The 27,103-nt window shown below is 41.5% G+C and overlaps 1 protein-coding gene and 1 long non-coding RNA gene across 2 annotated transcripts in view; both read right to left on the bottom strand.

Annotated features, from left to right (window-relative positions):
- RORA (RAR related orphan receptor A) overlaps nucleotides 1-27,103 on the bottom strand; it is a 722,413-nt gene that overhangs the window by 163,172 nt on the left and 532,138 nt on the right. The window contains exon 2 of the mRNA XM_045449541.1: nucleotides 24,766-24,795. Coding sequence (XP_045305497.1) covers nucleotides 24,766-24,795 — 30 coding nt within the window. The remainder of the gene's footprint in view (nucleotides 1-24,765; nucleotides 24,796-27,103) is intronic.
- On the bottom strand, nucleotides 40-24,734 carry LOC123582919. The gene is made up of 2 exons (XR_006704649.1): nucleotides 23,258-24,734; nucleotides 40-349 (listed from the first exon to the last, which is right to left on the bottom strand). It is a non-coding gene; the product is annotated as an uncharacterized LOC123582919 (long non-coding RNA).

Here is a 27,103-nt window from a genome sequence, read left to right as displayed (position 1 = left end):
TTCTCAAAATCCCCAACAGAGAATAGAAGTAAAGTGACATGATTTTTTTTCTCATTTTCATTTTCCTTCTAGAAAACTAATCCCTCCCATGTTTTTCTCCTCCATTCAATTAGTTGGTAGAGAATCCCATTTCCACCGAGTGCTAGAACACATTTAACCATTGTGAAACACTTAACACAAACCACATGGCCATAAGTTTTCATGACTCCCCACTACACAAATAGTTCCATTTTTAGAAAAATCAAAATTCTCTCTGCTGCCTCTTGCTCTCCTTCTCTCCATTGTTTCTGTTTGACCAGCTCGGCAGTACTCTCCCATCCTGCCCTCTTGCTGTCTGAGCCCGTGGCACCTGCCAATAAAAGTGATGACAGACTTTAATGTTCACGCAGGTTTCCAACAACAGAGTTCACTTCATAATCACCAGAGTTCAGCTGGTAAGCCTGATCTGAGTGACATCGGATTTTTTACCTGAGATGTTACACTGTGCGCTTTCATTTCTACAGGTTATGAACCACTTTGAAAGTGAATTTTTTAGCTTGCTAGGGGCAATGACCTATGAGCCTGCAGACAAATCCCAACTGATTGGGTAAAGCCCAAACCCTTGTTATAGTGCTTGAGTTTGCTTGGAAAATTGGCTGCCACGTATGAGTCACAGACACAGGGTCGACCTCTGGGAGACACTGTGTGTGTGTGTGTGTGTGTGTGTGTGTTTTGAACATGCCTGGGACATGAAGCAGATCATAAGCGTGTCTTGCAAACAATGACTTCTGTTTGGCCAAAGTGAATATCAAGGGCAGCCTTACACTGGAGGAGGGCCATAGGAGATGAAGGCCATTGTGCCCACGGAGGGATAGGCGTGCCAAGGCTGCTCACAGAGCACTGTCATCACTGACTGCCCATCGATCAGCCAGATCCTGGGGAAGCAAGGGCTTGCACCCACACGATGTTAGTTATTCGGCTATGTAGTATTGTCCCTATTTTACACATGGAGCTCAGAAAGGTTAAATAGCCTGCTCACAGCCACATTACTCCTACTTGGTTGTAGAGGCAAAATGTGACCACATGAGGATGCCTCTGGGCCTTGGGACTTTTCATGACACTGTACTCTTTGGGTGGCTTTTAGTGCAGAGTCTGACTGTACCTGTCTATCAGGCCATGTTTTAGCCACCCGGACTCATTTTTGTTTTCTGCCTCTGATATTATATTTCTTGCTATTTGTAGCCAGATTATTTCTCCCTCTCTAAGTTGGTTCTCTTATTTGCCTAATGTTATAATTTATGTTTTGAATTCCCCAGGGCAATATTTTTCATGCTGACATTTTCAAAACTACAAAGAACTTGAGGGACAATTAAAGTCTCAACGAGAGCATGAACTCTACCAGGAGAACCCTGGACTTTGTGGTCAACACTTGAGATGAAGAAGTGTGTTCTCTTCTTTCCCTGTGATAGCTGCCTTTTGGGATGGTTGGGATTTAGAATGTCTATCATTTTAATCAAAGTAGCTAGTGACTCATGACTTGCTGACCAAAGTTTCTCACAGGCTAAGGAGAGAGAAGTCTTATTTCTTCCCTTTGCAAATAAAGATTCCAATCATTTCATGCTGAAATCTGGATGATGCAACAATTTAGATGTATACTGTAAGATGTTGGATGATATGGTTAATATTCTGTTTTGAAGGTAGCATTTTATAAGAGGGAGATTTAGTTTTAACCTTGATACATTTTGAATTTAACAGACATACCCTCTCCATACCTATTTCCACTGAAACTTTATGGCTGGAATAAAGCATCAAAACCAAACAAGCAGACAAGGAAGCAAGCATACAAAAAACCTACCCCATTTTGTCTTGCCTGTGCAACCAGAACCTATGCTCTCTGAGGTAAGCAAGGCCTTGTGCTTTGCTGCAGTAGGCTGAAAAATGGCCCCTCCTCCCCCTAAGACAGCCACATCCTAATCCCCGGAACCTGTGATTATGTTACTTTAGATGGCAAAAGGGACTCTGCAGATGTGATTAAGTTAAGGACCTTGAGATGGGAAGATTATTCTGGATTATCCTGGTGGGCCCAATGTAATCACAAGGGTCCTTACAGGAAGGAGGCTGGAGGTTTCAGAGACACAGAGGTAAAGTGATTATGGAAGCAGAGGGACAGAGAGAGGCTGGAAGATGCTATGGCGCTGGCTTTGGAGGTAGAGAAAGGAGCCATGAGGCAAGAAACACGGGTGGATCTAAAGCTGGCAAAGTCAGGAAGCAGATTTCTGTAGAGCCTTTCAAAGGAGCCAGCCCTGCCAATGCCCTGACTCTAGCCCCACTCCTATCAGACTTTTAGGAGTCCAGAACTTTAAGAGAAGAAATCTGTGTTGTGTTAAGCCCCATACTTGTGGTAATTTATTACAGAAGCATTAGGAAATGAATGAATTTGCTTCCTATTTACATCTCTCGTGACCAGCATAGTCCTTGGCATATAATATGGACTCACAAGTTAATATTTACCGAACAGATTGAAAACGTGAGGGAAGGAAATCATGAACACGGAATGTACCAGACATGGCAACATTGAGTGGTTTAAAAAACTCCCGATTTCTGAGGACAAGAAAGACATTTTTTTTAAGGCTCCACTGGATGTACAGCTACCCAGTTATTCATGACATGACCCCAGAATTTAGGCAGCTGTGTATAAGCTCTTCAGGTCCAGCAAGCTCTTTCCTGGGGGCAGCTGGAAGAGACCACAGGCCACGATAAAAAGCGTTTAGAGGCCAATTCCTTTGCAAATATCTATTCAGTGCTTCCAGGGGTTCAAAGCACCAGGGAGACAAGGAGGAAGAAAAGGCAGCATCCGTACTATGCAATACAACTAGCAAATACCAGCACCTTGAAGAATATACAGTAGGCACTCAGCAAGTAAATAGCAGAACGAATGACATGCGGAGCCAGTGTATAAACATGAGCGCTCCCACACCCCCTTCCCAAAGCCTTCTACAGCAGAAGTCGGTCTCCTCCCAACTCTGCCTTCTATGCATCCTTGGATGTTGACTTCAACCAGATCTCATAAACGAAAGAAGAGCAAAGGAGAGAACCCTCCACCCTCAGCCACAGATGCACATACCACACATATTTTGGCCACAGAGATGGCAGACCACAGCGATATGCCTCACCTTTTCTGGGACTCTCTTTTGTTCGGGTATTGCAAGTCTTTTAATTCAAAGAAAAATAAATTAAGCTACTCTGGCTGACGAAAGAGAATAGTTTCCCCGCGGAACTTATTAACACTTAATGGTTATATTAGTGATTTACTTCTCATCCAGGATTCTTTTCGGTTTATCATACAGGTAAAATCAATACCTTCTACCAAAGTGGAAAAACTTAGGTGATTCATTTGTGAGATACAGGAACAAAGGAAAATTAATGATAAAGACTGAAAATAACTTCAGTTCTTCCAATTCAAGATCTAACTGACTCTCCGGATCATAATTTAGGAAGACGGAGACCTTGGGGATCATCTAGTCCTGTTTTTTTCACTTTGCAGATGAGGAAAGGTGGGGCCCATTTGGAGTTTGCCAGGTCACACTGGCTAGTGGACTCAGGCCTAGGGCCCAGGTTCTGAGTCCGGGATCCAGTGTGCATCCCCATCTGCCTTGCTGCCTTAGATGACTGTACCAGGAATTTGAGGCACACAAAAAGAAGCAGACACCAGTCTTACCTTCAAGGTGCTTACAGTCTAGGGGAGATAATACATGTATATAGAAAATACGAGCTTACAGAGATAAGCTCAACATGAGAGTTATAGATTAAAAAGGAATCTTTAGGGGCACCTGGGTGGCTCAGTCAGTTAAGCGTCCGACTTCAGCTCAGGTCATGCTCTCACAGTTCATGAGTTCCAGCCCGCATCGAGCTCTGTGCTGACAGCTAAGAGCCTGGAGCCTGCTTCGGATTCCATGTCTCCCTCTCTCTCTGCCCCTCCTCTGCTCGCATTCTGTCTCTCTCCCTCTCAAGAATAAATAAACATTAAAAAATTTTTTTAATAAAAAAAAGGAAACTTTAAATCCCATGAAATTCCTTTGTAATTTTTAAAAAAATAGTAATCAAACTTGTTAAACAGGGAAATTATTCCTTTTTCGAGATTCCTTGGAACCAAGTATTTGGACTATAATTTAGTTAAGGATTTCACAACGTGCCCTATTTGAGCATCTGATTTGAAAAAAATAAACAAGCAAGCCAGACCACACAATGCCCGTTGAATGAGATCTTCTGGGCAGGTATCTCCCCATCTGCCCAGGCAAGTCAAACCAAATGAGGCACTGGGTCAAAAAGGAAGGAAGAGTAAAGGATAAATCCATTGACCACCACCCCAGGAGGCCAAGAGAATCTCTCCTCCCCGTTAGTCGTGACTGGCTCTAAAATAAAAATAACGTACTCAAGCTGTGATAGAGGAAAGGTCTTGGTTTGGAACCCAACTACAAAGTATTAGCAAAGAGAGATTATTACCCACTAGAAACTCTCTTTTTGGTATAATTAGAAGAATAGAAAGACCACTGAATAATGGGATTTGTGAGAAATATGGGTCATGTGTCGGCAGCACTACTTGCTTGCAAAATTGGCTATGTGAGTTGGCACATAGCACCGTGAATATTAGAAACCACAAATCTCCAGAGTTTCCTGAACAAAGTAAAAGGCCTTGTCTATGGATTGACAGGTTGGAGGTCAGTTCATGTAACAAGTCTCTGGGTAAGCTCCAAAGCTACCTATGAGTTTCCTATTTTTCTTTTTCTTCTTTTTCCCCCCTCTTCCTCCTCATCCTTCACCTCTCCTCTCCCCCTTCTTCTCTTATTCTGGATATGGGCATCTTAGTGGGTCCAGTTGTGGCTTATGACGCTTCTGCCAATCCCCCAGAGAAAACAGGCCCTCTCCATATCAATGACCAACTAGGAATCCACAAGTATCTCTGGATAATGGGAAAAGCATATTCCCACGAACAAAACCAAGGGAAGCTGATTCTTTTGCCCCTGGAAGACTAGAGGACTTACTCCCTAGTTAGATTACACTGCAGATGAAAATCCTGAGAAGGAACAAACCTCCCTGTACTGACAACAAAGCCAATCCTTGAGAAGCTTAGCCATAGTGGGGACCTCGGAAAAACTTCCCTTTGGGAGCCTGAAATGGAAATCAAGTACTTCCCTATTTTTATCTGTCTAATCATAGACTCCTCTATAGGATTATGGTCTTGAGTTCTAAGTAAGTTAAGTCAATGTCTTCTAGGAGGTATAATTTACGAAAAGGGTGAAAGATTAAGTGAAATTTCAAATTCTCAGGATCAAGTCTACCTTGGACGCAGACAAAGAGCCAAGTGTTCACATCACTTACCTCTGCCTAGAAAGCTCTCTCAGCTATTACTTCACACTCTGAAATATTTCTTGCGTAGATCTTCATGATTTCTAGGAGCCCCTATGGAGGGTGGGTCCTATACCGTCTCTTTCCTTAGCACTCATATTCAAGGCACTTAAAATTATGCATTTGTGTACTTTTCTGTTTCTGTGTCCCTGTCTCCTCCAAAAAAATGGGGGAGATGGTGGTGGTAGAGAGTCAATATTTTCTTTCTATATCCCCAGTGCCTTCTACATATTAGGAGCTCAGTAAGGGCAGGATGATTAATGAAAGAATACATGAAATCTGTATTTCTTGGGCATCCAATAGACAAGAGAATCCAGAGTTCTGAGTAATGGATAGGAGAAAGGACCAAACCCTGTGGATGGTCTCCTCACAGACCATATCAACAGGGCAAAGTCTTTCTGTCTCTATTTGTATTTCCCCATCTATTTGTATACTTATGTTTTCAGGAATCAGAGGGTTGCTCTTTGAAAAATTCTTGAAAAGACTAGGTAACAATTGTTTTATAAATGCCAGTCTGACCCTCTACTTTACCCCAGTGAGCTACTATTAAGTATAATGCAAAGAAGACAACATTTAGCAGGGAAGTCTGTGCTTAAAGGATTTGGCCACAAATGCAAAACAGAATTCATTTTTGCACTTGAAGAAAAACATCCCTATTTCAATTGTGATGTTTGGAGTTTCAGCGTAAATTATAAAATGCCTTCGGAAAGGCATTATTGAAGCAGCTGATGGTCCCGGCGGAATTACTTAGCCAAGTGTATCCTCCTGTCAGCCCAGACTGTCATTCGAGTATATTGACCCTCCCTGACGGAAAGTCTATGAAAAGCAGAAGAGGAAGCACATGTTGTAAACCCACTGCTGAGCATTAACAAGAACAGAATTAAAAACTATTACTTCTGGGACTTATCACACAACTTGGAAATAGTGTTCAATAAAGGAAAAGATAATTTGGGGCCACACTACCCGGAATGAACATCTCCCACGCAATCGCTGGTCTGGATTTAGAAAACTGCTTGGCTCCCCAGAGAGTAGATGGTTAATGAGTATTTTAAAGGACGAGATTGAGGTGGTATGATAGAGTCGAAGGGTTCCAGCCTTGCTTCTACTTCTGTAAAGGCAAGTGGAACTGCCTTTGAATAAGACACTTTATACCTCCTGGTGAAAATGTCCCCCCCCCCGCCCCATCTCGAATATGGGAGGTGGGGACCACCAGACGAACTCTCTGGTCCGCTCTCAAATCTGGGTCTACATGACCAGAACACTGAAAAGACAGAAGAACAAGAGCAACTAACACTCCTACCTTTTTTCCAACCTGAAGCGAAGGTGAGGGAACCTTGTTATACGCGGTAGTTTTTATTCACATGGATGCTAACAACGCGGAGTTTTTATAGAGATGCAGGGATTTATGGAGTATGAGAGATCACCATCAATCTTCTGAACTTGAGAGGCTCATCGGTGTCATCTTTTTCTCATCAAAGACTAATTACCCAAATGGTCAAACCATCTATATAAATATAATCATCTCAGAAATCACAGATGACAAGAAGGTGAGAAAAAGGTAATCTGTTAAAAAATTTTCAGGCTTATGCAAAACTTGAATAGTATTATACAGCTCCATGCACTCCCCCTCTCCCTCCTGGTAAAATAAATGTTTTGCTACTTCTGCTTCACCTGTGCCTAGTCTCATCTCAATGTATTTTTCCCGGAGAATTTTAAAGTAGATCTCAGATATCCTGTCATTTCACCCATAACTACTATAGTGTTCATCTCTGATAGAGACTTTTCGTGTGTGCCCAAGTGGAGGAGGGGCAGAGAGGCTGGGGCGGGGGTGGCGGATGGCGGGCTGGGCAGAAGACGTAAAGGGGCTCTGCACTGACAGCAACAAGCCGGAGGCAGGGCTCAAACTCACAAACCGTGAGATCATGATGTGAGCTGAAGTCGGATGCTCAACTGACTGAGCCACTCAGGTGCCCCTCTGATAGAGATTTTTAAAGAAACATCTACCAAGCCATGATTACACCTTACAGTATTAAAGAAATAATTCCTTAGTATCATCTAAAATACCAGTCCATATTTAAATTTCATCCATCACCTAAAAAAACTATTTTTTCAATTTTTGGCTTGAATCTGCTTCTAAACAAGGGCAGAGGTGAAAGTGATTGCACTCAATTCACAATCCTTTGTCTTTCAAATATTTATTTAAGATTCCAACATCACTTAGGCACAATGTATCTGGAACACAGATTGTGTGAAGCCCAGCTTCAAAGCTACTGAATATTTCATTATTTGAAATGTCTGATTCTAAGAATCAGATACAAATGAAGTTAAAGACTCTGAACTGGAAATATATCAACTAATTCTCACAGTTTTCTCAAATGCATGAACTATCTAGGCAACTTTGCCCACTCACCGTAGAGACCGTATTTTTACATTCTGTTAACATTCCCAGGAAGAATACATCTGAGAAAGCCTAGCAGCCCTCATTTGCCCATATAAAAGCAGAATTTCTGGGACTGTAGAGCAGCCCAATAGTAGATGTAGTTTTCAGATGTAGTTTCGCCCAAACTTCAAAAAAGAGACATGCGACTGAATATGGCGACAACGGGGCTAGCTTTGCAAATAGGGCTAAAAGCCCTAAGCTGTCATAGACTCTGCCTGTTGGGAAGGAGGAAAGTGAACAGTTTCTCCATTCAGACTTCACACAGCCTTTCTGGTAATGCACAGGCAATGCTGTGACTCATAACTAGAAATACTGTTTTATAACACCAGTCTGTGTTTTGTTACACACGCTGAAACAAACAAATAAAAAAGAGTATTTAGAAACCCAAACCAAGCCCTGCATCTGGGCATTGGTATCAAGATCTCAAGATGTCAGAGTGGGTATTTAATCCAGATAAAGTAGGCAAGGCCTTATCCCTTTCTTTGGCAAGAAAGTGGAGGCTTCCTGCCTGTTGCCCATGCCCAAAGGAGGAGCAACCATGAATTTAATTTTCTTAAAAGAGAAGCACTTTCAGACTTGTGTTTTCCTGGACAGCTGCCTGGTGGCTGTAATACATAATAAGGGCGTGTAATTGACAGTAATGTGAATCACTCACTGAAATTCAGGCAAAAAAAAAAAAAAAAAAAAAAATATATATATATATATATATATATATATAGAGAGAGAGAGAGAGAGAGAGAAGAGAGTTGCCCCCCTGCAAGGAAAAAATTAAGGAGCAGTTTCATCCTGTCCATTGAAATAGCAATCATAATGCTTTCAGCTCATTAGCTACCTTTATATTAAAAAACCACTGTAATTTACACTATCAGTATGTTTTCTAAAGAAGTGGAGTGGTTACACAATGCATATCATTGGATGGGATGGATCAGACATCTGTGAAAGGGCAAATTTAGATGGGTTACTTGGTAGAGCATATAGGGGACTCCACTCTTCTCCCAAGAGTGAGTTACAGGAGACTGTCCTCCCAATAATTTTGCCACTTGAAAAACTGCTGTCAGGACCTTGTAATTATTATGGTAATACCCAGGCCAGACGGATCAGGCTGCCACTGATGTCCACGGGCACCATCAGAATCGCTTTCACAGGGCTCAGACACAGGGATCTCCAAAAGAATGGCTGGGGATGTTTCCAGGTAGGAGCTGTTGGAACCATGGAAGCTTTTAGACCAGGTAAAGAGTTTCTCCAATCTATTGATTCTCTTTGAGTAAAGGAAAGAATAATCTGAATTAACTTCATTATCAACCTGAAAGGGCCCCTCCTTTCCAAGCAGAGGCATAGAAACTAAATCCAGGAAAGCAATACAGATTGAATTCCATTGAGATAAACCCTGACTCTATCTGAACTCTACAAGTTCAGATATTTGTCTGAAACTTCAGGATCTGTGAAACTGGAAAGCCCTTGTTCAGATCTGCAAGGTGTCTCAAGCTTCTGGTTCTGGAGGGAAGAGGGGTATTCTAAACTATGGCAATTCCATGAAGAAAAATTTGGAGCTTTAGAACGTTGGTGTTGGTGTTGGGAGATGTATTTTGAAGCAAGGTGGAAAGAGTGGAAACACTCAGTTCTTTCTACAGTACTCCACGAACACAGTTTGGATTGCTTTTTCTCATATTGGGATCTCTTATTCTTTTCTTTTTTAAAAAAATTTTAAAATGTTTTTATTTATTTTTGAGACAGAGAGAAACAGAGCATGAGCAGGGGAGGGGCAGAGAGAGAGGGAGACACAGACTCCAAAGCAGGCTCCAGGCTCTGAGCTGTGAGCACAGAGCCTGACGCGGGGCTCAAACTCACAGACTGTGAGATCATGACCTGAGCCGAAGTCGGATGCCCAGCCGACTGAGCCACCCAGGCGCCCCTGGGATCTCTTATTCTCAGAATTAAAATTGAAGTCAAATTTCACTAAATCAGAGTTTATGTGAAAATTCTGAGGAATGAAACAAAAACTCATTCTGTACTTTATCACTAATTACTACTGAGAAGCTTTTTCTTAGAAGGCAATAGTTGGGAGATGGGATTATTGGCTCATGATGGTTCTCATCTTTGCAGCCACCACTAATCTCCAGCTTAATCCTGCAAGTAGTTGCTAACAGGCAAAACGAGGGTGGAATTTCATAAAAAGAGAGATACTATATACACAAATAGGCCCTGCAATATACTTCAGATACTGTACCTCAAATGTAAGACAGTAGACTGTCAAAATCCAAAAAGTAACAGGTAATATGTATAACTAGTTCTTTGTAAGCATTCTCTTTATTCCTATATGAATTCATTTTACATGAGCCAAAAGAGTTGGAAATGTGTTACTTATTTTTATAATTGAGAAAAATGTGTTAACTCTCTGGAATGTCCATGTGTGGAAAAATAAAACATTACGTGAAATTGCACAAACATATGATTTATAACGCACACATCCAGGACCAGAAATTCTAACGAAGAATCTTATTCAACAGAAAAAAAATACTGTTTTTTTCTTCAGCATTTGCAATTCTGGTATACCATAATGCTGAGGCCAAGCATATATTTTTATTAGTTTACATCCTAGCTAAGCAATAAAATGTGTGTCATTTCAAACACAGAAAACATTTTTCCCCAAAAGTGAAATTTAATGTCTTTTTTGGCCCCTGTATAATGATACTGTGGCGTGCCACCCAAATCCTTTGCTGCCACCAGGACTGAGATCCTTATTCTCCTTGGGGGCCTTGAGTGTTGACTGTCAGTGGCTCACAACTGAGACTTGCTTTTAGCTAAAGGGAGCTGCCTTGCCCAATATTATGTCTTTCCCTGTGGGCAGCTGGCATCCGGTGGCTGGGTGATGCAGGGTAAAATATCCAGCCTCCTCGCCTCGATTTAGGACATCTCTCAAGGGTTACCCCTGCTTCTCATCTCCCTGCTGCATCTGCTGAACTCAGGCTACAAATGCATGACAGTTCAGTTTCTCCTGCCCAATGCAGCTTCCTTCACCCCTCACAGGTGTTGTTCCTAGAAGCACTCCCTGATCAACTTCCTCTATGCAAATCTCAGAGTCTACTCTCTGGGGAACCCAATCTCAGCCCAATTTATTTAATGTAGGGGTGACAAGCTGGGAGAAATTGTGCATTTTAGATGAGACTATGGGAAAACTTCACTTTCTTCAGTGTGAGGTAGATCCAGCCCAGCCTCTGTGCCAAGAGGGTTGGTTCCAGAAGTTTCCAAAGTCTGGCATTACAAGGTGAGCTCACTCAGTGGTGATCATACAATGTAAAAAACTTCATGATGAGGTATTACCATTGTATTAACATAGACGAATCATGGACAGTATGTAGATCCTTTGACCATACGCAGAATGTTAGAAGCTGACTCTTCTGTGTTCCAGGGGCATATTAACTCAACCCTCTAGAATTTTTCCTTAGAAGTAAAACTCTGAGATGGAATGAAGGAAAGCTCACTGACCATTAAAGACTAGCTTAAGCACTAGTAGAATCTCTGAGAAAGGGACCCAAACTGGTCATTTTGTTCATTAGAAATCTAACTTAAGTGAAACATACCAATAGCATCTCAGGTAAAGCAATTTAGGGCAAAAAGAACATATTCTTCTCAATGACACTGTCCCCCAGTGACTCCCATAATGAAAATGAGAACATTTTCCCGTCTCTCAAATCACCCCAATTATAGGTAGGATTAGGTAACTTCCACAAATCAGGCCATGGAAAGTTCTTTGATTTAGAGCTAACAGCCAGAACTTTTTTTTTTTTTTTTTTTTTTTTTTTTTTTGGTGGGGGGGCGGTAGTATAGGGACACATGTCTACGTGTGATGGTGTAACAGCTTTCCCTTTTCCAACCTGGAAAACCACAGGTTGAGCGCCTTCTAGGACAGTTTTGACTTTTGATTGCACTTTGCTATGTGAAACTGCAGCACAAAATGAAGACAGCTCCTTTGGCTGCGTTATTAAAGACTCCCATCTGAGAAAGGAGAGGGATGAAAGAGATTACAAGAGATGGTGTTTCCATCAAAAATCAAAGATCTTTCTTCCCCCTGTTCTCTGCTAGCTTGCTAATAGAAGCCTCACGAGAGAAAAGCTGCGCTTCGTAAAGCTGCGAAAACCAGACTTTACATTTCATATGAAGAGATGGACTTTCCATTAGAGGCAAGAAAACATTTACTTTCCTGTCATAATGATTCCAACGTGCTTTTTGACCTTGGAAGAAACAAAAAAATCAGTGTTAAGATAGAATTGGTTAGGTCATCGCCTAAGGAGGCATAAAGGGCCACCAGGAAATAAATTAAAATTAAAATAAAAATAGACTCTGTTATTGGGTCACATCTCACCCTCTCATTTACAAAGCAAGGTTTCCACTCAAGCAATTGATACTGCAGGGGATGATTTGGCTCCTCTTGTTTGGACTCCAGAAAGAGTTACAAACAAAAGAAGTGAGGAAGCTGCTCAGAAAGCTGAAAAGGCAGAGGATTCCAAGGAAGAGCAGACTTTGGAAAGCATGGTTGTGTGCAGCTACTTCTGAAGAGGGCCAGCGTTGTGAAATCAGTGGTCCCTGCGAAGCTAAGGAAACATACTTACATTCCAGGCCAGAAAAACATAGCAATGTCACGTGTTTGGACTTTGAACAAATAAATGCCATTTACTTCTGGAATTTACCTTGAGACTCAGTGAATAATCTAGGATTATCAAGACATCCACTTCCCAAATTGTTTAACACATTAGGATCGCTTTTCCCTCTATAGATCAGACAAACGTAGGATATTTTCCTTGATAGAATGTACTCTCTCCATGGGTGGAAAGAATGGCCAATGCTTTGCTCTCAAAGATATGTTTTCTCCTCTGACTTTAAATAGATGCCAAAGGTAAGTGAAAATGACTCTTTACTTTTTACTCTATAGAGTTGATCATCTGGTTTATAAAATCTTGTATTGATAATGCAAACAAATGGTGCTTAAGAGGTCACTCAGAAAAGTAACATGTTTTTCATCTTAGAATAATAATAAGTACTTTTAAGCCTTCTGGATGAGATTCTGACTTAAATATTAAAAAAAGAAACGAGGGGCGCCTGGGTGGCGCAGTCGGTTGGGCGTCCGACTTCAGCCAGGTCACGATCTCGCGGTCCGTGAGTTCGAGCCCCGCGTCAGGCTCTGGGCTGATGGCTCAGAGCCTGGAGCCTGTTTCCGATTCTGTGTCTCCCTCTCTCTCTGCCCCTCCCCCGTTCATGCTCTGTCTCTCTCTGTCCCAAAAATAAATAAACGTTGAAAAAAAAATTAAAAAAAAAAAAAAAAAAAGAAACGAAAACTTTAAAGCAAGCAGTGCTAAAACTGAGACTCGAGATACATATGGTAAGTTGCCAGACATCAAGAAGCCCTTTGAGTTGCAGTATTGGTTTCCAAAATAATATAGTACGAATCTCACAATACAATTTCAAATATTAAATATCTGTTCTTCCTTTCAGCTGTTAATAATGAAAAGATCATTATTCTTCCCTAGCCTCAAATTTGCAAGAAGAACGGGAGGTCATAATATTGTGTCTGTACACACACACAGACACACACACACTTATTTAAAATACACAGATATTAAATGAACACATAGTAGATACCAATCATTCCGCTAAGCCTAAGGGATAGAAAGATAATTAAACCATATCTAGGACAAAGCTACATAAACAACAACGATTTACAATATACTTTCTGTACTGCCACCTTAATAATGTACTGTGGGAGCAGAGAAGCTGCAGTTAATAGTTTAACAAAGAGGGTGGGGGTTGGAGAAAGCTTTCCATGGCAGATGCTATTTGTATTGGCCTTTGGTGGAGCAATAAGAATTCTACAGGTGCAGCAGTTGGTGCAGGACATTCCAGGACAAACAAGATACAACAGAAGCAAAGGCACTGAGGTATGCCCCTGTACAGTCATGTAGAAACTGGTCACCCAGGATGGCAGAAACTGCCAGCCTACAAGTCAAGGAAGGAGCGGTGGAAATAGTAAGATCAGATTGCTAAAGCCCTTGAGAGCCATACTAAGAAGTGTAGACTCCCGAGGCAACGGAAAGCCCTACCAGGTTATTAAGGAGGGGGAATGAGAAGATCCTGCTGGCAATGGGAAACCAGAGCAGGTCATCGGTTTTCTTTTTCTTTTCTTCTTTGTATTTGAGAAAGGAGGGAACAGGACTTGCTGAGTACAAAGACAGTATTTTCTAACACACCTGGTCTTAGAGGACAGAGTTTAGCCAAGGCATGTTCTTAGCACAGCTTAGCGCACAGTAATTCTTAGCACAACTGGACCACACTGATCTCTCCACTAAAAGACTCACGATGGTCCCTCTGACTCTTGGTGATGTACTGTACTCACAAAGCCAAAGGAGGGCCGACCTGCATCTTGAACACTCTGCTCTGTAGATTTACCGCCTGACAAGCTTTCGAGTTAGAAAAATATTTCAAGCGGCATCTGTCACTAACAACTTTATATGGTTTGCCGTTTCCTGAGTCACCTGGCCATTGGGACACCAAGTCTGAAGTAGATGTTCCCAATGGTAAGCCCTATTGACATCTGCTTTATCTTTCTTCATATTAAATACACCAGCATATTGAAGCCTCTTCAAGCCAAAGAGCCAAGCCGATGATGTGGACAGCAACAACAACAACAACAACAACAACAACAACAACAACAAAACCCTGATTCTTCCAATTGCCTACATTTATTAGAAGTCTTTGAACTCATACAGTGCATGGATAGAAAAGAATGCACTACTAGTTTTTTTTTTAATTATTATTTGATTCCTCTTCATGACAGTTCCTCATGGCAGGAAACTGGTTAGTTTGCAGATAGGAGAAATCTAGGACCAAAGAGAGAAAATAATTGGGTATCATTGTTGTGATGGAGTCAGGGGCAGAGTTAGCAAGAGCATTCCCCAGCCACTGCTCTTCCGGGGAAGCCCGACAGCCTTGTTCCCACTGCAGACTTAAATGTCCTCCATCCATGTAGATCAATTCGATTCCTGAGCCCAAATGACAAGCTTAACTACCAATAATGCCTTGCACAGGGTTTTAAGCGACATAATCAACCGGAGAGGGACTTGTGTCAGTTAGACTTTGTCTCCTTAAAAATCAAGAGTAACAGTGGTAAGAGAGAAGTTTTTAACAAGGAGGAAAACCCTAGACAGTTGTCTCTAAGATTCTTCACCACAGCTTCAAGGACAACCAGGAAAAGAGCAGCTATTTGAGGCAACTTCATTATAAAATCATTTTTAATAAGCAATCTTAACAAAGAGAGGGAATACTCTTGTGGAGAAACCCTCCAGGGACCCAGAGGCTGCCCAGTTAAGTTATTAGGAAGTTTCACACAAGGGACCAAACAGCGATTTCATTGGCCTCGGGGGACAGAGTTTAGTTTTTACCCGTTCTCCAGAGGCACTGGTGTTATCTTGTCTACTAACAGCAGAGACTGGTAACAATCAATTATCCCGATGCCCCAACTTGGGGAGGGAAAGTGAATTTTCAGTTTTGTCGACACAAAAAGATAGATAACACGTTCAGAGAGACAGAAAAGGTAATGCGCTATAGTTCATTATATCCTGAAGACTTCTGTGAACATGCAGCTGATGAAAATGCCTCATTTGAATCTTACTGCTCTTTAAGTGAAACAATAGAGACTCATTCTGGGAAAATTAAGAAATACCCACAAAGAGAAAAGGAAGTACAATCATCCTCTTGTTGTACTGTCTAGCTGTGTGAGGGAGAGAATTCTTTGTGCTGATGAAAACGTCACAGTCAATACAGACTACTTTGCCTGCCTAAGGTGTGAACAAGATGTGGAACCTGGGCTTCAAATTTTTACAAAGCTACATATGGTCGAGTTATAACGGGTCGGAAAGACATAGGCTCCTGGTATTACAGTAGGATCCAATTAGCAGTAGGAACGAAAGAAAGCAAGGAGAACCATCAGCCACACAATTCAAAGGGCACATATATTTTTTAGGCTTATTTCATTCCTCTGATTTCAATGAAATGGCAAGAACTGGTCTTACAATTAGACCTTGAAACTGGGAAGATGGAGAAAAAATAAAACACTCTTTTTTCTTTAATAATCAGAACAGTCTTCTCTTTTCGGACTAGATCTGTCCTGCTCAATGAGCATTTCCGCTATACAGTTAATCAGAAGAAACGCCAGAGAAGAACCTCTATCTAAGGATGAGAATTCTGTCTGACTTCGGAGACGGGACTGAAGTATGAAACGTCTGCTTTATGTAACGCTCACTAAATGACCGTGGCAATAAAAGCATTATTTAAAGGTCAGTGTATTTTTCACACACATTCTGTAGCTCCCCATTGGTCCTGAGATAAAGCCAGAACCTTACCACTGTTCTTGTCCTTCCTTTTCCTTGTTAATACTCTATTCTAGTCAGACAGGTCTACACAATCATCCTCCACTGCCCCCCCCCCCCGCCCCCGCCTTGATCCACCTGATCAAACACCTAATCATTGCTACCATTCCAGAACAAGCTCAGCTCACTACTAGCATCCCCAATGCATACAGATAATCCGACTTGCATCATAACCCTGCATTTTCCTGCAATTCCTTCATTACTACAGGTTGCTCAAACAGGTCTGTCCTTTCTCCTCAGATGCAGACTAAGCTATTGGAGAGTGAGGGTTATGACTTAAACTTTCTATACCTAACACAGTGCTAGGCACAGAAGAGGGGTTGGAAATACCAAGCTAAAAAGATCAGTCTGACCCCTAGCCCCATGCTCTTTCTACAGGGCGTGCCTGTGGTCTGCTTTCCAGCTTTCCTTCCTTAGATCTTAGTATTACAGGTATCTGGGTTACCTACCATACAATTTCCTCCCTCTCTCCTACAAAAACAAATTTTATTTATTTTATTTTATTTTTATTTTTTTAAATGTTTATTTTTGAGAGTGAGAGAGAGGCAGAGTGTGAGAGGGGGAGGAGCAGAGACAGAGGGAGACACAGAATCCGAAGCAGGCTCCAGGCTCTGAGCTGTCAGCACAGAGCCCGACATGGGGCTCAGAAGACTGGCAATCCACAAGACCATGACCTGAGCCGAAGTCAGATACTTAACTGACTGAGCCACCCAGGCGCCCCCAAAAAACAAAATTTTAAGCAAAGATTTACGAAGTCTCTTTTGCTGAATCTGAAGCTTAATCCTACACACTCGAGCATTTTCTACTCCTCAATATGCCTTCCAGTCATTATGCTTGGCTGTTACCTACTTAAGACATTAGGAGTTTTACCTAGGAGATCAACAAAGTAAAACAAGGGAAAAGCTATCACTCCTACATAGACAAACTTTACTCAGAGGTGGAGGTGAAGTAGGTGGAGAACATTCCACTGTAAGGAATCCTGGGAAGCCCCAGGAAAAAGGGTAATTGGGTAGGTTGGAAATCAGAACCTTAGTTACCATAATATGCAGATACAGCCATCAATTACAATCAAAAGGGACCATGTGACTACAAAGAAACGAATTTCCTGGCAGAGTAGCTGACAGAGTTGCTACAAAAAATTTTGTGTAATTTATAAAGAAATTAATGTACAACAATAACTTTTTCCATATTTCAAACACATTGGCATCTGTTTTTCCTCTGTTTTTATTCCTTTGGATGCAGATCCCAAAAAACAGAGAAGCTGATATAACCATAAATCCAATTCTAAATTTAGGTATGCATAAGCATACTCAAAACCTAGATGTTTAATTCTCGTGTGGATGGTTTTGATACATATTTCAACCCTCCGGGCATTCTTGTTGCCTTCATGTTTTGTTTGTTTTTGGTTAGGGTTCAGGGAAACCACAGTGTCCTGAATCATACTACCTCTTAGTGGTAATGAAAGCTATACATGAATTATCAGTTGGTCTGACAAAAGAATAATGCACAAATTTATTATATATGTTATTAAGGTCCATTATTAAAGACTTAGTTGCAGTGAAAAATGGATTCATGCCAAAAGAAATACACTTTACTATTATTGTGGGGGACATAAGTATCTTAGAATCAAAAGTAACCATTTTGAGCTATTACAGAATCAGTTGAGTTGTACGAACAGTGATATTAAGTGGATGCCAGTTCTTTGCCAAATTAGGTTAGATTGTTAAAAAGAGAAGTAATGATCATTTTAAAGTAAGAAGGCTGCATGGTTTTATGTACACTGCTTTGTTTACATGAATTTTTTCATATAGTAGGAATAACATTCCCCCCACCCCTTTTTTTGTTATCATCAGTTCGTTCACCAAGCTTAGAAGCCTTTACAGGTAAAATAGTTGTAAGTTTAAAGAACCTGAATCAGTTGTAAGAATGGCTGTTACACTTGACTTTCTTGCTATAGTCTAGAGTGGAAGTCTACTCTGTTACTGTAGGAGCATTTAGGCTCTGTGGAGTGGCTTTAATCCTGTTCCATCACATACTAGCTAGTTGGAGACGTCTGGGGCTCAGTTTTTACCTGGAGAGTGGGGTAGCAGCAAGACCTACATCACAAGGTTGTGGCAAAGATGAAATAAACGAATATGTGCAAAGTGCTCAGAAAAGCATCTAGCACTTTGTAAGTGTTCCACGACGTTACCTAATGCTGATACTGGAGATAATGGTGTGGCATTTCTGTGCGTGCGAGGACTCAATCTTCTCTGCGTCCCGGCTCTGCCTGTCACCAGCTGGATGAGTTTGCAAGTTTTTTTGCTCCTTTACGTTGCTGATCCCTCAGATAAATTTTTTCATACAAGCTGGGGACATATGTGGTACAGAGCTCATGGAGGTGATGAGAAGATTAAATGAGATAATGCACATAAAGTGCTAAACACAACACCTGGAGTATCAGAATTAATTGCTCAGGGGTGGCAGTTCCTTTTTTAATGTTTATTTACTTTTGAGGGAGGGAGGGAGGGAGAGGGACAGGGAGCAAGGGAGGGAGAAAGAGAGAGAGAGAGAGAGAGAGAGAGAGAGAGAGAGACACAGAGGATCCAAAACAGGCTCTGTGCTGACAGCACAGAGCCCGATGTGGGGCTCAAACTCACAAACTGTGAAATCATGACCTGAGCTGAAGTCTGACGCTCAACCCATTGAGCGTCAGCCAGGTGCCCCAGGGGTGGCAGTTCCTACCCTGCTGTTACTACACCTACGGGTGCTTCTACTGCTACTCCATATTATTGCCATGACTGAAACAAAAGTAACACGAAACTCTGTGATAGACACCCAGCCTTCTTTAAAGATCAACCCAACCATATATCAGAGTTTTATTAAATATATAATCTATCAAGTACATACTAGCACCTGATAGGCTAGGCATTTGTGTCTTCCCCCTACAGTGACCTCACCATCTCAATACACCCTTGTGAACCTGTGTTATGAAATGCGAACACAAGTACTTTTCCAAATTCAATTCATGGATCTGATGTCTACGAACAGAGCAAATTTGAGTCAACTGGATGCTCTGATGGAAACACTTAGCTAATATTCTGTTGTTGTTGTTTTTTTAATGGAATGAACTGTGGGTTTTCAGACTATGTAAATCTTCTACCTTGGAAGAACTGAGTGGCAGGGCCAAGTGCAGTCCATTTATATCTTAATATGATGAGACAGAAATCCTGTTAAGCTCAGGCAGGGTTGGCTACAGCCACACAGGCTGAGTCTAAACAAGGCAAACATTTTCAGGCAGGACGAGGGATTTTTACTTCCCTGAACTGGATGATCTTGAAGGGACTCAACAGGTGTTACTTTGGGTGAGAATGGGAGATGTGCAGCAGGGAGAGCCTTCAGCACCCAGGGTTAAATCTATCCCTTTCCTTTCATCCTTCTGTAGGCTTGGATCACAGTAGCCGAATCCCGGATCATGGAATTCTTTTCTCCTCCCCCACACGTCCAGCTACCAGTCTGCTTTCCAGTTGTGAGCTGTCTCTTTTACAAATGGTACACCAGGTGTTTGTGTTTTCAGCGACTATATAAGCCCACTCACCCCACCCCCGCCCCATCCCCACTTTCAGCCTGGTCTTTGAGGTCCTTGAGGGCAAAGAACGTGTCAGCACATAGTAGGTAATCAGTAAACAGCTGTCCATTTGGTTAGCCCTCTATGAGGGCAGCATCTACTTCTGACCATGTACCAGCCAGCTTTATGTCCGGGACAGAGAGTAGCCTCAGCAAGCTAAGAAATGAATCCTCTGGCTACTTTGTGAGCACTGGGTTATCCCCTTTTCTCTCTCTCAATGGGAAGATGGAATCTGGATGAAAGCCTAGGAAGAGAACTTCGGTGTGGCTTCTTTTCAGGCCTGTCCTAATGAAACACCCTGCCAGCAGCAATTGAAATTCTACTTACTATGAGTCACACCCTGAGTCACGTGGGTTGCCACAGCAACCTATTAACTATATAACCAAAGCACCTTCCATAAGCTTTGCCAAGAATGGTTGCTGCGTCTTCCTGGACTGTGAAAATCCTATGGGTGAGCCCCAAGTTTGGTGGCGTTAAGAGTCTACAATCAAAAGGAATGGCCTCAAGGACAAGAGAAGAAAACGAGCAAATAAGGTTATTTTAGTTCTTGGACCTCCTGAGTAAATGGCAACAATCGTGACAAATTGTTGGGTTGGTTTTGTGATATCAACAAATGCCTAAGGAGAGGAGGTTGAGGCCTCGAAACTAATTTTCTCTGAGTCAAATTCAAAGCCAAGTCTCTAGGGGTGAAAAGTGAATACATTAACCTATTCCACTTTAAATGACTGTGGTAAACACTTTTTTTCTTTTTACGGATACAAAGGATTATTTCTCAAGGAAATATTCTGATTTGTACTACAATATTTTTACTATTGAGAGCTAGAATCTCTTTATAAATAAGATAGCACTTTAATTTTATATGTTAGGTATTAGCCCACCGTAAGCAAACATTGGAAAGTGTCCTCAATTACCTTTAGTGGCTATTCATGTTAAAATTGAAATATTTCAGAAGATTCTGAAGCATATTTTATTTTGCTATTTATTGGGGAAAACTGACATGAATTCAGATTAAACAGATACATTTTTCTTACTGCTCACCGAGTCCCCTGCAATTTTCATGTGACTGTAAGTGCCTGATCCTGAGGGAAGAAAGCAAGCAGAACAGACTTTAACAGGAAGAATAAAGAATATAAACATGAATGAGAACAGGAAGAAGTCACAATCATCTGTTGCCTCTGCAAACCATCCAGGAGCCTACCTGGTGTCTTTTGGGTCTGCGTTGTGGTGATTGGCTGATAAATTCCCTTAGGTTCCTGACTCCATGATGCTCAACTTCCTAGCAGCTCGATACAACTAAGATGATCTGTTGCATTTTTCTTTTACTTTTTCACCTCCAAATTTGCCATCTTCTATAATTTTAGTGTAGGCAGAACTATCCAGGTCGATTTAGATTAAAAAGTCAGGGGCAAATGACTGGTTGTCCTTGGCAAATAAAAACCAAAACAGCAGCTGATGCCATGAAAAAGATACTTCCCCAACATGGTACGATTTCAGCAGGAAAGAGACCGAAACAAACTTGTGAAATACCGAAGTAAAACCAATCTTTAAAGTGTCCAACCAAACACAGGTGCTATATAATCACCACAAAGATTAAACTGAAATTCTACAACAGGGTGTAAAACTTATCTGATATATCCCTACCCCACAAGTAAACACTTCCTTTTCTGTTCACATACCAAAACCGACAGCAACATTTCCTATCAACAATTGCAGAATGTCACAAATGAAAGCCTTCTTTGACCAGTTTGGTCATGATGACTTAGTACTAGAAGGCCCAAAACTTTGCCTTCTCCCACCGGCCGAGTAAAGTTAATGACAAACACCACCAGTGCCTTTCTCGAGAATTCAGGAGAATCTGAGTTCTCCAAACACCCTGCTTGTGAATTCCTCTGATGCTAATAATCAGATTTTCCTTCCTGGGACTTTCTGGCTCAACTCACCCAAAGCACTTTTATTTATTTTTTTAAGGAAGCAATGTCTATGCTTTCCAGATAACAAGGTGGCCTAAAATATGATCAGGTGTCACATCTACTCAGGTTCATTTTGTAGTTCTCGCACCTCTGACTGGTGTACCTGTGAGCTGACACTCCAGTCTGATAATATATTCTGCAACTGTACATGTTAATTTGTAAGTTGAACCATCTCTCTGTGAGGGCAGTTAGGAAACCCAGACTGAAATTGCTAATGTGGGGTGACTTCAGCTGTCGATGATTATGTAGTCAAGCCCTGACCAGGGTTTCCAGAACACTGGCTAAAAATGGAAGTCTTGAGACAGTACAAAAATGAATTCATATAGTTCACTGATAGTGAAACTTTTTGAAGAACAGATGTCAAGATGATTTAAGAGGAGCTGGAATTTACCATCTTAGGAAAACTTATAGGCAAGTTAGGACAGTTCAGTTTTCAAGAAAAATCCGACAGATGCTAAAGAAGAAGTCATTTGGGTGACTGTTATTGGAGAAAGAACTGATTGATTTTCTTCCTCCTCACAAGTTGTAGGCCCTGTAGAGATGCTAAGATCAGAAATATGATGGGTTGTCTGCTGAGTTGGGTGACAAAAACAATCTCCACATTTAAGTGGCATAGAAGACTTTCACTAACACGCCAGCTTGGACAATTCAATTTCTCCTTGGCATGTGCAAAGTCTTGTGTCAACTGTCTGTTCAGATGCTATTCTTCTCAAGTCGTCATTGATCTGTTTTATCGTGGGCCCTCTCCCCTCAATCATCAGAGTAAACACCAAACAAAAACTAAGATGATTTCTGATCTCTTTGGGTCAATTTAATATTTAAATTACATAAAGCGAGCTTTATTTTAAGTCTCTCTACATTTATTTTATGCTTAATGTCTAAGACTTTTCCTGCTGTTTTCCATAGTTAGAAAGGCAGTCAAAATCTACACACTCTGGCTACATCTTGATTTTGTTTTAAAGCAGGTATAGCTGATGGAGTTGGTTAAGCCTTTGCTGCAGGGCCCACCTGGTTCTACTTCCTCTTCCTGGAACACCAGTTTTTCTTTACTAGCCACCAATCTCATGCTGTCATCCAAATCTTTCTATGATTTTAAATGTGACCACAAGTTATTGTTTCTGCAATAGGCCAAATGAAATTAGTCTCAGGGATGACAATTCCTTGAAGGTCCTCATGGATGGATGGTCTATATAGTTACTAACATCTCTGGTCTCTGTCTTATTGAGGAGCACTCTTTGTATCCAATGGAGTTCAACTAGTGGTTTTATCCACTTATCCAAGAGCCAAGTCATAATGCAAATAGTCAGTGACTTTCTGTGTATTGCCAGGTGGCCAGGAGTCCATACCCCAAACCACCATAAACAGTAGGCATAATCATCCGCTCCTGTTCGGGAGAGGCCCAGGACTGAGCTAGCAGAAAGACTGAATTACTTACCACCTCTAGAGTGGGTCCCTCCAGGCCAGGGACGAGCTCATGGGCAAGGCTGTGCAAGGAAGCGCTCTGTACCATGCCTGCCCTGCGGATATACAGAGGACTTCAGTCTCCTGCACTGTCAATCTCTCAGTCATCATGAGCTCAATTATGCACCGACAACAGCAAGAACAACAACAACAACGACGACAAAACAACCCCCAAAAAGCTAAGGGCCACAGACTACCGTGATGGAGGGACAGCCAACTGGAACTGTGCATTGAGAGATGGAGGTGCTGTCCTGATCATGTGTCCATTACGGACCCGACCTTTACATCTTTCCTCAAACAAAATTCCATTGAAGCCCATGGGAGAGCCACGTGGAGAGACTGCAGGACTGGGCCCTAAGAGTCAGGCAACCATCGAATTTGGTGGGGTGTTCTTTTGTTTGTTTGTTTTTGTTTTGTTTTGTTTTGCTTTTTTTGTTTGCTACAAATACAGATAGACAGACAGACAAACCCAAGAGCAGATTTCAAGAATCAACTGAGGCACAAGATAAACTACTTTGATGTTACACAGATTTTTTCCCCCAAATGTTTCACATGAAACCAAAAATTTTAAAAGCGTAATTAGGAAATATTTGGGGACACATCTTTGTCGGCCCTAAATTGTGCCATAAATGTCTCCACAGCTTGCCTTAGAAGGATGCCCAAGCACATCTCATGGGTAGCACATATCTGTGGTCTAAAATAGTTATCTAATTCTGATGACACTATTAATTCAAAGTCTAAGTATGCTGGTCAAGTACAGTGAAAGTTGACTGCCTGCATCAATGACGGATTAGTTTCATCCTGAGGTTCAAAGCACAGTCAAACATTATTGCTCGGATTGCAAAATCACAACACTTTACATTGACGTGAGTTTGTAAACTTATGGTGTAGTTCGAATGAAGGCAATTGATGAAAGCAGTTGAACCTGAGAAGTGGGGATGAATACAGAGTGTAATTCCAGCGCACATTTCCACATCAAACTACCAATGCCATTTACCAGGGCCCTCATGGGCCACACTCATGGTCGAGCGACAGCACCTATATTCCCAGTCAGTATCTCTGCTCCACAGACACAAGTACAAAACGGCCTAAATCGTGAACTAGTGGTGAGGAAAAGGAGACCAAAGTTTAAAAGAAATCAAGGTGATGTTTCCTAGAAACATACCAGTTGAAGGATCCAGAATAGGGGTGATCAGTAAGTAATTAATTGATCCTCCTGACTAGGTTTGATAATTTTTCTGAAGACTAATGACTTGAATCACTAGAATTCATCAGACCATGTCTAGACTCTCTTTAACACACACTCAGTACAAACAGGTGGAGATGTACCACTTCCGACCACTACAGGTAGAGAAGTATGACCTCTGTTGACCATGGATCACAGCTGAAACATTAGTTTATACTTGAAGGGTCACAGCAGCCAGACATATGCGAATTCCAACTCTTCAGAAACTTTGGGTTAAAAAAAAAGGCATTACTTACATGTATGCGTCTTCTTCGTTACTGAGATACCTAGAAGAGAAGAAACAGGGACAAAGGTAAGAAAGCGTCCCGTGTGTACTTCTTGAGACGCACATCATTCACAGTGTACCCAGGAACGCATTTGTTGAGACGGTGATGCAGAGGCAGGATCAGTCTTAATCTTGGCTGCCAGTGGCACTGGACCCTACCCCAGAACAACAGAACCGTGGATGACAGGCACGGCCAGCATCGCCTACTGATTTTCTGTGGTAAAAAGCAGCAGCGTGGACAGTAATTAAACAGGGTGAGAGAAGACTCTCAGTTTTCATTTTAAATAGGGGAGATGATGGCGTTTATAGGCAGAGTGGGGAAGATTTGAGGCACGAGAGAGTGATGCCAACCTACTCAGACAAGAGTGAGCTGAGCGCCAGAGCAATTAATTTGCTATGGCCATTGATTCTGTGTTTACTTTTTAATGAAAACGACTCTGCCGGCTCACATGAAGCATAACTTCTTATGGTGAAGGAAAAAACCTCCGCAAAATGTACCTATCTGTCCATACTCATTAAAGTCAGAAGGGGAATAACTGCTGCTGCTCCGTGAACGGCACCAAAACGAACACAAACGGTATGAAAACACGAGGGATTCATGAGTCAGCACCCTGGATGCTTCCAAGATGATTTACGGAGAGCAGGTGACAGATGAACAGGGCTAAGCAAGATTCAGCACATAAGACCACATCAAGATAACACGAACGCATGCTTCAGTGCAAACAGCGCTGTCTCTGTTTCAGAAGGACTCCATTTTGAACTCCTTACACTCTGTTCTTCTTGGGGGAGATCTTGAGACTAAATAGCTCAAAGTAATACAACTCTTGAAAACGTTTAGCCTGTGACTAAGAACTGTGGTAAACCTTGACATTTTTTTTCTTTCAAGTTATTAAGAGAACTATTTAACCCTCCTCTGGAAAGTAAAAGTTGTTGAAACATTTGGCATCCACATCAGACCCATTACTTAGCTATGGAACAAATCGTACAGGGAAGAAATCCGTTATGAAAATCCACGGTAGACGTAAAAAAAAAAAAAAAAAAAGTTAGTTCCAAAGTTGTGTGCCAAGACCAAAATCACACGCTTGCTCCCCCCACAACTTTCCAAAGGGCTTATTTAGGGAAGCTGAAATTACATAGCCCAACTCGAATTCTTCCCCCCCCCCTTTTTATTGAGGAAAACTAAACCATTGTTTTTCATCATGTTTGAGTTGGCTTCTCAAAGTGAAGTTAGAACCTTCTGTGAGGAGCCTTGAAGGCTCGCTCACATGGGAACTACAAAAATGTTCCAGAATTTTTTTGAAATAAGCTTTATCATGGGAAGGGAACTTCCCCCAACAGCAACTGCGAGTGAAGTTGAAAATCTGAATACAATTTGCAACTCCAGCTCATGACACCAGCACCAATAAATTGATACATTAGTGCTCTTTCAGCATTATGAGGGCTATATGTGTACTTTCCTTAGGAAATAATGCTTTCTGTAAAATCACTTTGAAGAGAAAGTGCTTATGCTGTCACTCTTGATTATTCAGAACTTCCACACAATTGGATTTAACACAGCCCCAAACAGACCTATCTATATTCGCTGAGTGTGGAACTATTTTCTCCTGACATCCAAAGCCCTGATGAAAATACCACTGCTTTGACTTTTCTACTTAAATTTATTATACAGCGTGATGCAGTGCTCTCATCAAATATTTTCATGATGATTACGTTGATAATAGATTCTGAAAATCTTTCCAGGAAAGCCGCCTGATCTTTGGGATCGCGGTGGCACAGAGCTAAAACTACTCACACCTGTCTCCAGGAGAAAGCATGACCCCAGCATCAGTAGCGACTCGGGCCCTCAGGTTTGATTAGCTGCCACTGAACGCTACCAATATAATGAACTGGGGGGATATACCTACAGACAAGTTGCCAGATTTAATAGATAAAACACAGGAGGCCAGTTCAATTTGCATTTTGGATTCTCCTTCATTGTATATTTGAAATTCAAATTTCACTGGGCATCTTGTATTTTATCTGGCAACGCTAATCCATACAAATAAAACATAAATTATATCTCTTACCTACAGTGAAGAACATAACAATAAATTAATAGTACATTTTCATGGGGAAAGGCTTAAAAACATACCCCTCTTGTGAAAGCAATGTTTTTCTTTTTCTTTTTTGAGAGACAGAGAGAGAGAGAGAGAGAGTTGAGTGCATACACGTGAAGGAGGGAGAGGGGGCAGAGAGAGAGACAGACAGACAGAGAGAATCTTAAGCAGGCTCCATGCTCAGCTCAGAGGCTGAGTTGGGGCTCAATCTCA

Source organism: Leopardus geoffroyi, chromosome B3 (assembly GCF_018350155.1).
Source record: "Leopardus geoffroyi isolate Oge1 chromosome B3, O.geoffroyi_Oge1_pat1.0, whole genome shotgun sequence".
NCBI lineage: Eukaryota > Metazoa > Chordata > Mammalia > Carnivora > Felidae > Leopardus > Leopardus geoffroyi.
Note: the sequence above shows the minus strand (reverse complement) of the source record. Positions and strands in the feature narration are given on the sequence as shown.